The sequence below is a fragment of the Micropterus salmoides genome, unplaced genomic scaffold, assembly GCF_014851395.1.
Source record: "Micropterus salmoides isolate LMB-PRFRI ecotype aquatic unplaced genomic scaffold, ASM1485139v1 Ms_hic_scaffold_3, whole genome shotgun sequence".
Taxonomy (NCBI): domain Eukaryota; kingdom Metazoa; phylum Chordata; class Actinopteri; order Centrarchiformes; family Centrarchidae; genus Micropterus; species Micropterus salmoides.
In genome coordinates, this window is record NW_024042261.1 from 2,132,460 (window position 1) to 2,144,828 (window position 12,369).

The 12,369-nt window shown below is 40.3% G+C and overlaps 1 protein-coding gene across 1 annotated transcript in view; it reads left to right on the forward strand.

Moving 5' to 3' along the window:
• The window catches only part of LOC119883204 (mucin-5B-like), a 33,394-nt gene that overhangs the window by 16,744 nt on the left and 4,281 nt on the right, over positions 1-12,369 (forward strand). The window contains exons 9-26 of the mRNA XM_038693772.1: positions 1,876-2,101; positions 2,618-2,743; positions 2,846-2,963; positions 3,289-3,427; positions 4,415-4,525; positions 5,028-5,097; positions 6,141-6,278; positions 6,698-6,862; positions 6,947-7,041; positions 7,154-7,280; positions 8,490-8,745; positions 9,078-9,130; positions 9,818-9,921; positions 10,062-10,213; positions 10,335-10,473; positions 10,981-11,091; positions 11,443-11,622; positions 11,755-11,994. Coding sequence (XP_038549700.1) covers positions 1,876-2,101; positions 2,618-2,743; positions 2,846-2,963; positions 3,289-3,427; positions 4,415-4,525; positions 5,028-5,097; positions 6,141-6,278; positions 6,698-6,862; positions 6,947-7,041; positions 7,154-7,280; positions 8,490-8,745; positions 9,078-9,130; positions 9,818-9,921; positions 10,062-10,213; positions 10,335-10,473; positions 10,981-11,091; positions 11,443-11,622; positions 11,755-11,994 — 2,550 coding nt within the window. The remainder of the gene's footprint in view (positions 1-1,875; positions 2,102-2,617; positions 2,744-2,845; positions 2,964-3,288; positions 3,428-4,414; positions 4,526-5,027; positions 5,098-6,140; positions 6,279-6,697; positions 6,863-6,946; positions 7,042-7,153; positions 7,281-8,489; positions 8,746-9,077; positions 9,131-9,817; positions 9,922-10,061; positions 10,214-10,334; positions 10,474-10,980; positions 11,092-11,442; positions 11,623-11,754; positions 11,995-12,369) is intronic.

A 12,369-nucleotide genomic window follows, 5' to 3' on the forward strand; every position in this document is an offset into this window, starting at 1 on the left:
TTTCTGGATTTATTTTAGATTTAAATAAATCCAGAAAAATGGCGGCTGTGGGTTGTTCCTAATGTAATGTTAGTTAGCTAACTCTAGCTAACTTCCTACTGAACGTAACGTAATAAAGCCCTACTCATTTGCTTTTTAATGACTGTAATAATGAATAGAGGCCTACCTAGCTTTACAGGAACAGTGTTGATCCTTAATATCATTGTCTTTTGTCTCAATCGTCGGGGAATGCGTTGGTTGACTTGTACTGTGTGATTGGTAGGCTTTAGCTTCTATCTTTCATTGTCATTGTTGTATTTCACGTCCATCTGAGTCAGTTTGAGTCAGTTTGACAGCCTGAATACAACCTTCAAATGTATAATGCAACTGCAAAACTGTCTGCTTCTTTCTGAGATCGCTTTTTCCAACAAATTTGACAATATTTGTAGCAATAAAGTGCAGTAATAGACAGTGGCAGGGCCAACAGTTTGTCGGACTTAGCAACAGTAACTAAGGGGGGCGGGGCTTAGCGAAGGATTAATTGTAGGATACAGTGTGTTGAGAAAAGAGGTCTGAAACTTGGTGAGATTTCAATCTTCGCAGACATAAGCACAAATAACAGAATATTATTTCTTGTTTAAATGTGGGAACAATGGTTCATTAGTGACTACCCTAATCACCACCACTGTTTTATGTGTACAGTTGTTAGCTCAATTATTTGTCAACATTTTTCAAAAGATGCGGCAGAGACAGGGATCAAGAGAGGCCCACAGAGACTGATTTCATATAGGGCCCAGAATTTTGTGCTACAGTGGTACCCTTAGCATCATAGTTCAACGCAATAGGGTGAGATCTTTAGTCTTATTTTGGACCCTAAAAGTTAGGCCTAGTATAAATAACAGAAAATTCCATGTAAGGAGGTGGTTGGGGTGTTTGGGTAGGTCAGAAACCGGACTTTCACCCTGAAGAAACAAACAGTCAACAATGATTGTTTTTAGTTATGCTACAAGTTACATAAGTTACGTAAGTTACACGAGTCATGTAAGTCACGTAGTTATTTTGACCCAAACCATGACCTCTTTCTAAACCTAACCGAGGGGGGCAATATTAGTGGTATTATCTCAGTCCGTGGGGCTTGACTTAGGAACAAAAGGGTTGCCCGTTCAAGTCCAGCACGGACCGATGCCGAAGCTGCGCAAGACCCTGAACCCCTGCCTGCTGCTTCTAATTAGGATGGGTTAAATGGAAAGGACAAATTTAACATTGGTTGTATGGTTTACAATTGCATTGTATTGTTAACCAAGTGGTTTTGTTGCCTAAGCCTAACCAAATTGCAAGGTTATACAACGTTAACGAATTGCCGTTTTACAATGTTAACCACTAGTTTTATTTTGAAAGTCTAACCAGATGTATATTTTTTTATTGCTAACTTGACTGTGGAGAAATCAATGCTAGAGGGTGCCCATGGAAATAACGCCAAGGGGACTTGACCAAGCGGCCATATGTGGCAAGTTGGGAGTGAGAATGTGGAGTATAGTATATGTAATGACATCATGCTGAGTGACATTCATTGTTTTTGCATTAATTAGAATGGCAAGGATAATGGACTACTACTCTTTGTGTGAGATCTTGGTCACAGTGTTCTTCTAGCAGTTGTGCTTTTTGTTTTTTTGTGCTCATTTGAAAACCAATTGACCATATCAACCTGGCCCACATGATGTGGTCAGGATCATTAAATATCTGTTATGGGTCAATTCTCTAAAGTATTGACCCATAATTATGGATAGTCTGGCCAATCCAGAGTATAGGCCAGTTTGTATGTTACTCTGCATGTAACACCATCTTGGCTTTGCCTGCCTAATCATTTGTTCCTATTCCTGTCTTTCTATCCTGTAGAAACCCCTGTGTGAGCAGATCCTTACAGGGCCAGCTTTCAGCAGCTGTCATAGTCTGCTGGATGTTGCCTCCTTCACTTCAGCCTGTGTTGCAGACCTCTGCCACTGCGGCAATGGCAAAGAACACACAGACCCCTTCTGCCTTTGCAACACCGTGTCTGAGTTCTCCAGACAGTGTGTCCATGCTGGTGGCAAGCCCAAAAACTGGCGAACCAAAGAGCTCTGCTGTGAGTACACTCATTAGACACTGCTCATTAAATATTCAATGTGAAGGAGAGGTGGTCTGGGATAAAAATCACAATTTAATGGAAAGAAATTGCAAACGAAGCCAGATTTGAAGAAAAAAATGTAAAGATATTAATCTTTAATGGATGTAACAAAAATGAAAAAAGAAAATGTTTCAGCCATCATAAATTGAAGTTTGTACAGTAAGCCTAATAAAAGCAAATTCATCACAAATTGTTGGTTGGTGTTGATAGGAGACTATCAGAATGTTGCACCCTTAAAAAATGTACGACGAGCGCAACAGCGGAGGTTGCATTCACAAAACATCACAAGGCTAAAAGTATATGCTAACCTGCTGAGTTAAGAGACTTGCCTCTCAAAGCTTAGGGGTTCTAGGGTAAGAAAGGATACTCTTAACCCTGGGCAGGTCATTCACGGGCTGGAACCAGCCTACAAAAGTCAAGTTTTTGTGAATAAATGTTGTAAGAGAGGTTTCAAGTCAAATGATGTATTCACAGGGAAGTCATGTCCTGACAAAATGGAGTACAATGAGTGTGGTAGTCCCTGTGCTGATACCTGCTCCAACCCAGAGGCCAGCCACACCTGCGACAACCACTGTATTGATGGATGTTTCTGCCCTGCAGGTACAGCACAGTGTCCCACCTACAGTACATGTATACTATTACACACACACACACACACACACACAATGTGTTTCAGTACAGTGATACTTTGATTGCTTTCAGGAACGGTGCTGGATGATTTGAATAAAAGTGGCTGTGTCCAACTGAGTGAGTGCTCCTGCAACTACAACAGCAAGATCTATGGACCTGGAGAGTCCTACTCCAGTAACTGCAAAACATGGTATGCTATACAGTATGTCAGCCTGTCTGCATGTCAAAGGAACACTCCACAGTAAGGCAAATGTTTGGGTGCTCAAAAAACAGAGAAATCTCATTAAGCAGTCTATTTCTTTGTCAGTGTGTGTCCAGTAAATGGTCTGTACTTATGTAGCCCCTTTCTAGTCTTCTCGACCACTCAGAGCAATTTTACACTGTACGATTCACTTCTTTCACACACACAGCAGCCTGGGTTAGTCTAGGTTTTGGAGACACAGTTTTCGAGATTGTTGCATATGAATTGATCAGCTATGTGCTGGCAAATAAGATTAAATTGTGTGCACTAACAGTGTGTGCAAGAGTGGCCAGTGGAAGTGTGTGGAGGAGAAATGTCCAGCAACCTGCTCTGTGGAGGGAGGAGCTCACGTCAACACCTTTGATGGAAAAGCCTACACCTTTCATGGGGACTGCTCCTACGTTCTGGCGAAGGTAGCGCACGTCATCATCACTGCTGTTAAAACACACACACACCTGCTACATAAGACCTCAACCTCAAACCAGTTAAAGCTATTATTGATAGATGGTGGAGATTAGAGTTGTAGATAATAAAAACAAGTGAGTAGACTGTCATCTCTGTACCATCACAGATAGAGCACTGGAAATTGATATCACTTCCAAATTGATTGACTGGTCTTTCAATAACTCTCTAACATTAACAACTAAATGAACTAAATATAAGTTATAATACAAAGTGGTGGGTGTTAAAAATAAGAATATGTTCATAACGTATTCTGTGTTTTGTTACAGCAATAATCAGTGATTTAATCAAAATATTTATGGATTGAACCTTTAGGGTCACTACAGAGTTAGAACACATTATAATGATATCTCATTGTTCCGTTTTCTTCTGTTCCTAATCCCCTCCCTTCCCTCCACCTACACAGGAATCGTGTTAACAGAACCAGTGGTTCTCAAACTTTTTCACATCAAATTAGACCTCGGTCCCCCATTTGATAAGATTTGGTCCCAGGAGCGCTCATCTAATAGGATTTTGGCATTTAGATGTTTTTATTACAGAAAGTGTGACCATTAGTGACACATTCTGTCACTGTATTACTTATGGAAGGAATTATAGTGAAAATAAATGATTTTCCTTTTTGCTGGGGACCCCCTGGCACCATTTAAAGATGCCTGGGGGTCCCCGTACCCCACTTTGAGAACTACTGGCCTACACAACACATAAGCTCTCTCTGTGGTTAGGGTGGAAATGCAAGTGACTAGTGCGGTGTGAAAAAAGAACACACATACTGTATAAGAGGTACATACATTTAAAAACATACTGCTGCTGTTAGTAATACCAGTATTAGTGCTGCTGCCTACTCGTCACTTCTTGGACTGGTATTGTGTGCACTGCTCTCTGCAGGTATATTGTTTCAATTCATCAGGAGCTGAACAGATTTGTGTTTGAATGTTCAGGACTGCAATGGAAACCAGTTTGTGGTACTGGGAGACCTAGTGCAGTGTGGACTGACTGAGACTGAAACCTGCCTCAAGTCCATAACCTTGGGTCTGTCTGGAGGGGCTAATGTGAGTATGGTACACGGAACAATATTTATTTCACTCTTTTAACCGGAAAAAAACCTTAAATTATAGCTTTGTTATTTTCAGAGCGGAATCCTTGAAGATAACAGATGATGTTTTTATGGAGGATTCAATTCAGTTCAGTTCAAATCAGCTTTATTGGCATGAATGTATAACAAGTATGTATAATGTATAATGTCTATAATATATGATCCTGAATCCAAATACAATATTACAGATTGAATAATGTGTTTTATATAAAAAGATATTTTTCCAAATCTGTTCAGCATTTATGTATTACTATTTAAAGGAAATGGGAAGGACATAACCATAGTCAAATACCAAGTCTGTGTTTGGTAACTGTCATTTCCCACAGCCTACAACACAGCTGGAGATTTATTTTATTTGCATGCATTGTTGCACATTAATGCAGTGCAGGATTACTTTTTTTAGTCATTGCACCATAATTGAGCACAGATTTCAATAATATCATCTCCTCTCCTTAAAGGTGATCACCATCCAGCCCAATGGAAAGGTGTTTGTGAATGGCATTTACGCTCAGTTACCCTTTTCTGCTGGTGAGAAACACTTTCCTCTGAAAAAACATATACACACATATATATATATATATATATATATATATATATATATATATATATATATATACACTTTTTCTATGTAATGTACACCACAAACAGTTTGGCTGAATGACTGAGGAGTGAATAAACATTTGATCTAATTTTCTATCAGGTTTCTTAGATAAATATTTAATATAAATATATCTAAATATTTCAATGTGAGCAGCCCAAACTATGATATCTGATCTCTTAAACACTTAACACTTAAAGTCTGTTTTTGCTTTTTATAATGCACCAGTGGTTCCCAACCTTTTTTGTCTGACATAGCCTCATAGTCCTGTCAGACGGGCATAAGTACCTCTTTATCATACCCTAGATTGGATGACTTTCGTAACCATCGTCAGGAAAAAGCTGATGGGTTCTAAGATTATTAGACTGATGATACATAGATCAACTTTTAGACCAATCGTGCAGGGCAACGTTGTCGTCAATGGTAATGAGTAAAGATTACTACCATAATCCCCTTCCCCCACCACTCCTCCACCCGCCTCGCACTGCCGCTATCCGTTCAAAACATAGATAGAACATAGACTTGCCACTAGCAAGATTGCCCAGCAACATTGCTCAAAAAGTTGCCCCGTGTATCATCAGCTTAACTATAAAAGATCAGCATCACAGAAATGTAAAAATTGTGTGTTGACTTCCCTCCTAAACACAAATATGGGAATAAATATTATCTAATCATAATTTCTACACCATTAAAGCTGGTTTCTGTACTCCACAGTAATTTGATTCTGTAAAGTGAAATACCTTAAAACACAAGGTATTTCCTCACCTTATTATAGAAATCATATAAGGTGATGTGTAGTCCTGCCTTGATTTTGAATTCCAGCGTATTATATGTGTAAAAAATAATAAAAAATAAACTAACTCATCAATAAAAATACATTTAAAGAGAGAAATGTGGCCCAGTATGTAATCCTGTCCCCTCCCTTCCATCCATTTTTACAACTCCCATCCCCAACGTTTCTCTTAACCCACAGCTGGTATATCTGCATTCAGAGGGTCTTCTTTCTACCTGCTGGTCCAGACGTCTGTTGGTGTTCTGTTGGAGGTACAGCTCCAGCCAGTCATGCAGCTCTACATCACAGTGACCACTGACTACTATGGCAAAACCTGTGGTATGTACTCTAAAATTATTAGTTTTATGGTTATTAAATATCTAATTGATGGACAGCATGATTTACACTCTCATGAATCAAAGAATCTTCACCTGAATTTTAGTGAAAATTGCAAAACCCTAGCAAATTCAGCTACCTATCACTTACAATAAGTTCTGCAAAATTCCCCCATATTGAATATTTGTAGTTTGGAACCAGACTGGACTGCTGTGCATTTTCATTTACTTAATCATTTATCAGTCTATTTTAGTATGAAAGCAGAAGAAAGACATACGGACAGAAAGACATGATGAAGCCATAGTGACAACGTTCTAAAATGATTTGTGTAGTGATGATTTTTGGTGCCCACAGAATGGATCCAGTTTCCCTCGAAAGTAAAAGTTAGGTATTGCAACTAAGATTATGGTGTCTACCTGCAGGTCTGTGTGGAAACCTCAACAGTAACCAGGCTGATGACTTTCTTAAACTCAGCGGCGTTCCAGACGCCACAGCAGCTGGTTTTGTCAACAGCTGGAAGACACATGCTGGTTGCCCCGACGTTAAGAACAGCTTTGAGAACCCCTGCAGTCTGAGTCTGGATAATGGTAGGTCAGACTCATGTGGATTCTCTGTTATCACTGTGGGTTCTTCATGATGACTAATATTGGTCACTTGTGTATAACTGACAGAGAGGTATGCCCAGCACTGGTGCTCCATGCTGAGTGACCCTCAGGGAGTGTTCGCCGCCTGTCTCTCAGAGATCAGCCCGGACTCTTACAAAGAGGTAAGTCTCACAGCTACAGCTGCTGCATATTTTTGTGGACTGGACCTGGACCATTCTCCAGACCTGGGATATGACCTCACAATAAACTCGTTTTTATTTTGGATCCTCACAGAACTGCATGTATGACAGCTGTAACTGTGAGAAAAGTGAGGACTGCATGTGCGCTGCAGTCTCCTCCTATGTCCATGCCTGTGCAGCTGCAGGAATCCAGATTAGCAACTGGAGGGATACTATCTGCGGTGAGTAGTGAGGAACTTTGAAACAAAAGAGTGTTTCTCATAAATCATAAAAAATCAAAACATTCCATTAGACCCAGCGTCCTCACAAACATCAGATGTCAGTTTGATAAAGCATCAGATAAATCTTTGTGTTAAACCACTTTTGGAATCTCTCAACCTGCGTTTTTTAGGACTCCCTAGTAGTGTTGGGAGAAATTATGCTTTCTGAACTAAGCTCTCCACTCAAACCATTCAATCTTGCTGAAAAACCAAACTTTGCTTAGTCATAACACACGAGGCCTCAAAAACACACACTACATCACAGTCTGACAAGCTGCTGAGATAAACTCAAAACTAACAAACATTTGCACATGTTTGATTCCTTAATGGACTGAACCGTTCAACACACAAAACAACTAATTATTCTGCCCCAGCATCCTGTCTTAGGCATGCAACAGGCCAGAGATTCTTGTTCTCCACCTCCTCATCTTCCTCCTATCCCATCTCCTCCTCCAACTCCTACTGTTCTTCTTCCTTCACCTCTCCATACTGTGTTTCCTCCTCCTCCTCCTTCTCCTCTCTGGTGTCCTACACGTCTTCCTTCAGATTTCTCTGGATCCATTCTTGCAAAACAGGATGAACTGACTCTGGCCCTTTTGTCTATCTATTATAGGTTCTGATTGGTGTGTTATCAATTATGACTGGGTAGCTGTGTGCTAATTGAGCTCAACATATGCTGACTTGAGTGAACAATATTGAATGTCTGTGCTTTCTCAATGACCACATGGCGTAGGCAATGAGAAATGAAGGTGCAGTGTGCAGGGTTTAGGGAAATGGGTGTGCTTTTAGAAAAATGTAGTTAATCTACATACGCATTTATTTTATACGCACGTATTAACTGTTTACTAATTTGATTATGGGCACACAGATTCTAAATACACATTTGCAGATTCCTGCACACATTCACAAATCTCAGTACACATTTAGAGATCAGAAATGCAGTTACACAACTCTACACTCTACTCTACTACAATGATGGCCCCATATCCAACACTGTTGGTGCTAACTAAATCTAGCTGCCTGGAAGGCAGGGTAGATTTAAAACACAACAGCAAAGCTACAAACGAAATCTTGTTGTGATATTGTCACAAAAGGGGATAACTTGTACAAAAACATTTTCATGTGGCAGTGCAACAGTTATTCAGTAATTCTGTGGTCTGACCTTTACAGGGAAATATGCCAGCTCCTGCCCTAGCAACATGAATTACTCCTACAACATCACGTCCAGCAGTCGCACCTGCCGCTGCATCGGTACCACAGACCTCAGCTGCCACTTCTCCTTCCCACCCATTGATGGCTGTATCTGTGCAGAGGGAACCTATCTGGATGACTCTGGGAAGTGTGTCCCACCTACTGCTTGTCCCTGCTATGACAAAGGCTCTGTGGTGCTTCCTGGACAGGTTGTCAACAAGGAAGGTGTCATGTGGTATGAAAATGATATATTGCATACGTTTTTGATTGTGTTATTGCATATGTATTTGGGATTTGGTAGGCTCAACTGAGAGCACATTATAAATTAAAGTCACTGACTCATTGTAGTCAATATGTTCAAAGTCCTGTCAGTAAATGTGAGAGTGACAGCAATCGACAGGCAGGTTTTGAATTTTGACTCTTGCGGTTTCCCTTTGGATTAAGGACCTTTAGAATACCATGTGACTCTTTGTTCTTTACCTTATTTGTGATATTCTGAAAATATTACATCAATGTGTTGCAAGCTTATATGTATATTGATGTGGGTTCTTTTTATTTCCCCACTAGCACCTGTAAGGAGGGCAAACTCAGCTGCATTGGAGAGTTTATTGTGCAGCCATGTAAGTTACAGGTCAGGTGTCCCTACTCTACCACCGACTGACTCTGCTTCAGGCATCAGATTCAAGGACGCTGATTGGCTTAATTTATGTTGCTATGGGCATATCTTGCTGCTATACTGCCTGGGCGATATTTCTAGTTATTATTTATTTTATATATTAAACGTTATTGTACAATTTTAAACACACATATACTTAAAGTGTAATTATAATAATAAAGAGTAATTATTGTTTATTTCAAAAATGTGAAAAATCAAAACACTTTCCACCAGGGTGGGCAGTGCCCTAGGACCCTCTATTGGCTAGCTGCCACTGCACCCAGCTGTTGCCTGTCAAGAAATAGTTTCAATATGTAACTATCTACATTAAGCATACATGATAATTTTTACATTTCTGTTTGTGTACAGGTTAAACACACAAGAGACAACATGAGCTTTAAATGTGCTGACTCAGAAATGATGGATGAAAATATCCTATTCATATCCTACTAATTCTACCCTTAAAACTACAGAATGCTTGTTCTGCAATCATGTGTAACTTTGATTCTTAGGCTTCAGATTCATGGGGCTTGTTCCAAACTTTGTGTAAAAGTCTTAATAATATGAACCAATATGTGCTCTGAGATTCATTAGTGACCTATATTCATTCTAGAAATACAGTGAAGTCATTTTGGATGATGTCTTTTCTCAGCAGCCTGCACTCCTCCCATGGTGTTCTTCAACTGCTCTGCTAACGGTCCAGCTGCAAAAGGAACTGAGTGTGAGAAGAGCTGCAACACATTAGATATGGCCTGTGTGAGTCACCTCTTCCCCAAAATAAAGGAACATTTACATCTTCAGATAATCGGAGCTCTGAGGTCAAGTTAAACATTTTCTCTGCTGGAGCAGAAATGAAACATATGACTGTTATATATGAAGTTGGATCTTCTCTCCAGGTGACCACGGGGTGCATCTCCGGCTGCATGTGCCCATCTGGGATGGTATCTGACGGCAAGGGAGGCTGCATCAAGCCAGAGGCCTGTCCCTGTGTTCACAACGGCATCTCCTTCCAGCCTGGACAGACCACCAAGGTGGACTGCAACACCTGGTAAGTGAATCACAAGTGGAATGTAATGTTGTAAAGCTAGAAGTATGCTTGGTACTGAATTCTTTTGGTTAAACCTCCATCTGTAACTGACGTGTACAAACACATCTGTATCCCTTTACAGCACTTGTAAAGACAGGAAGTGGCAGTGCACTAGCAATGAGTGTGATGGAACCTGCTCTGTGTATGGTGATGGACACTACATGACTTTTGATCAGAAGCGCTTCACCTTTGATGGCAGCTGTGAATACATTCTCACTCAGGTATGAATGCGCACAAAAGCAGTTGATGATCAGTCTAATGTGCATTTTCAGACACACAGTTTTGAACATGGTTCCATAACATTTACCTGACACTTTTATTTACTTACTCTATATGTCAGAGGTCGCCCGCCTCTGGAGCAACTAGGGGTTAAGTGTGTTGCTCAGGGACAGATTGGTGGATGTGTCACAGTGGGAACCAAACCCTGGTCTCCCACATCAAAGGCCTGTGTCTTATCCACTGCAGCATCACCACACAGGAGTGCACGTGTATTCAATGAAAACTATGTCAACATGCTTTGTGACATTTTCAAGAATGAACGATTACTATCATAGAAGTCAGTATTCTAGAAGTAATATAATACTTTAGTTTGCCACCAAATGTGACTTCAATGCTTCAGTTAAAGCATCTTTTCCATTGATCTGACAAATGAACCAGGAAGTCAAGCAGAGTCACTAATATTGATTATTTGATTGTGTGTGTGTATGTGTGTGTGTACTCTTCCTCAGGACTACTGTGGCAGTGCCCAGAGTAATGGAACCTTCAGAGTAATCACTGAGAATGTTCCATGTGGAACCACAGGAACCACCTGCTCCAAGACCATCAAGATTTTCCTGGGGGTAGATAGTCCTATAAAACCTTTAAAAAAACTCAAGATAGATTTACACAAATAAACTGATTGGACGTATCTAGAGGTGCTACGTCAGAGGCAACTGAGTGTGCTTTAGATTCTTGATGACGTTTTGCCTCTTATCCAAGAGGGTTCTTCAGTTCTAACTTGGTATTTTACACAAAAATCTTGAAAACAAAAAGTGCCAGCATGCATGCATATACATACAGCTTCAAGTAATGGCTCCAGTGCTATATTCTGAGACGTTTTCTTCTTAGTTGAGATGAGGGAAATCCGCAGTTTATACAGTATATGTAGGTAGAATTGACCAACAAACAATGTATTTTTTTTCTTTGTTTAGACTGCAGAACTGATTCTAACAGAGGGAAGTTACCAGCTGCTTTCAAGTGGAAATGAAGAAACAGTTCCATTCCGTTACAGCACTATGGGCATCTACCTGGTAATTGAAGCCAACAATGGACTCATTCTCATGTGGGACAGGAAGACCAGCTTGTTCATCAAGCTCAACCCAAAATATAAGGTAACACTGCAATATTTGAAAAAAGGTATTGGTTTTAATGTGACTACAATTGATTTGTTAAGTGAAGAAAATACAAGCTTTGTTTTGATGTTTAAGTTGCACTGCATAATATAAGGAGCTCTGCTTTTTCAGGGTCGTGTTTGTGGGCTGTGTGGCAGCTATGACGGCAATGCAAACAATGACTTCACTACAAGGTGCAATGCTGTAGTGGTCAACCCGCTGACGTTCGGAAACAGCTGGAAGGATTTACCAAGCTGCGCCGATGCTACAAGCATCACTAGCCCCTGTACAACCAACCCATACAGACAGAACTGGGCCCAGAAACAGTGCAGCATTATACAGAGCGACGTCTTCTCAGCCTGCCACTCCACTGTAGGTTGTTGTTGAGGTCAAGCTGTCTTTGAAGTTTTTCTTTTCTTTTTACCCTGCAAGCCTAATTATGTTAGATTTTTGTTCCTCAGTGTGACCCTCCAACACCATCCAGAATATATGTCAGCTGCTGGACAGACTTTGAGAAATTTAATATGTGAATCCTTGAAAAGGCATCGCTAAGGCGAATGCCTAAATTGCCATGTAACTTGCTTTAATCCCCAGCATTCCTTATCTGAATAATTTGTTTAAACCCTTTACCTTCTGCTAGTGGGGCTATATTGGACATACAGGGCAATAATTTCCAACATAAGGAACATGATCAGTACCATCAAAACTTTTTTCAGACCAAACTAGACTATTCACGAGTTTAACTCT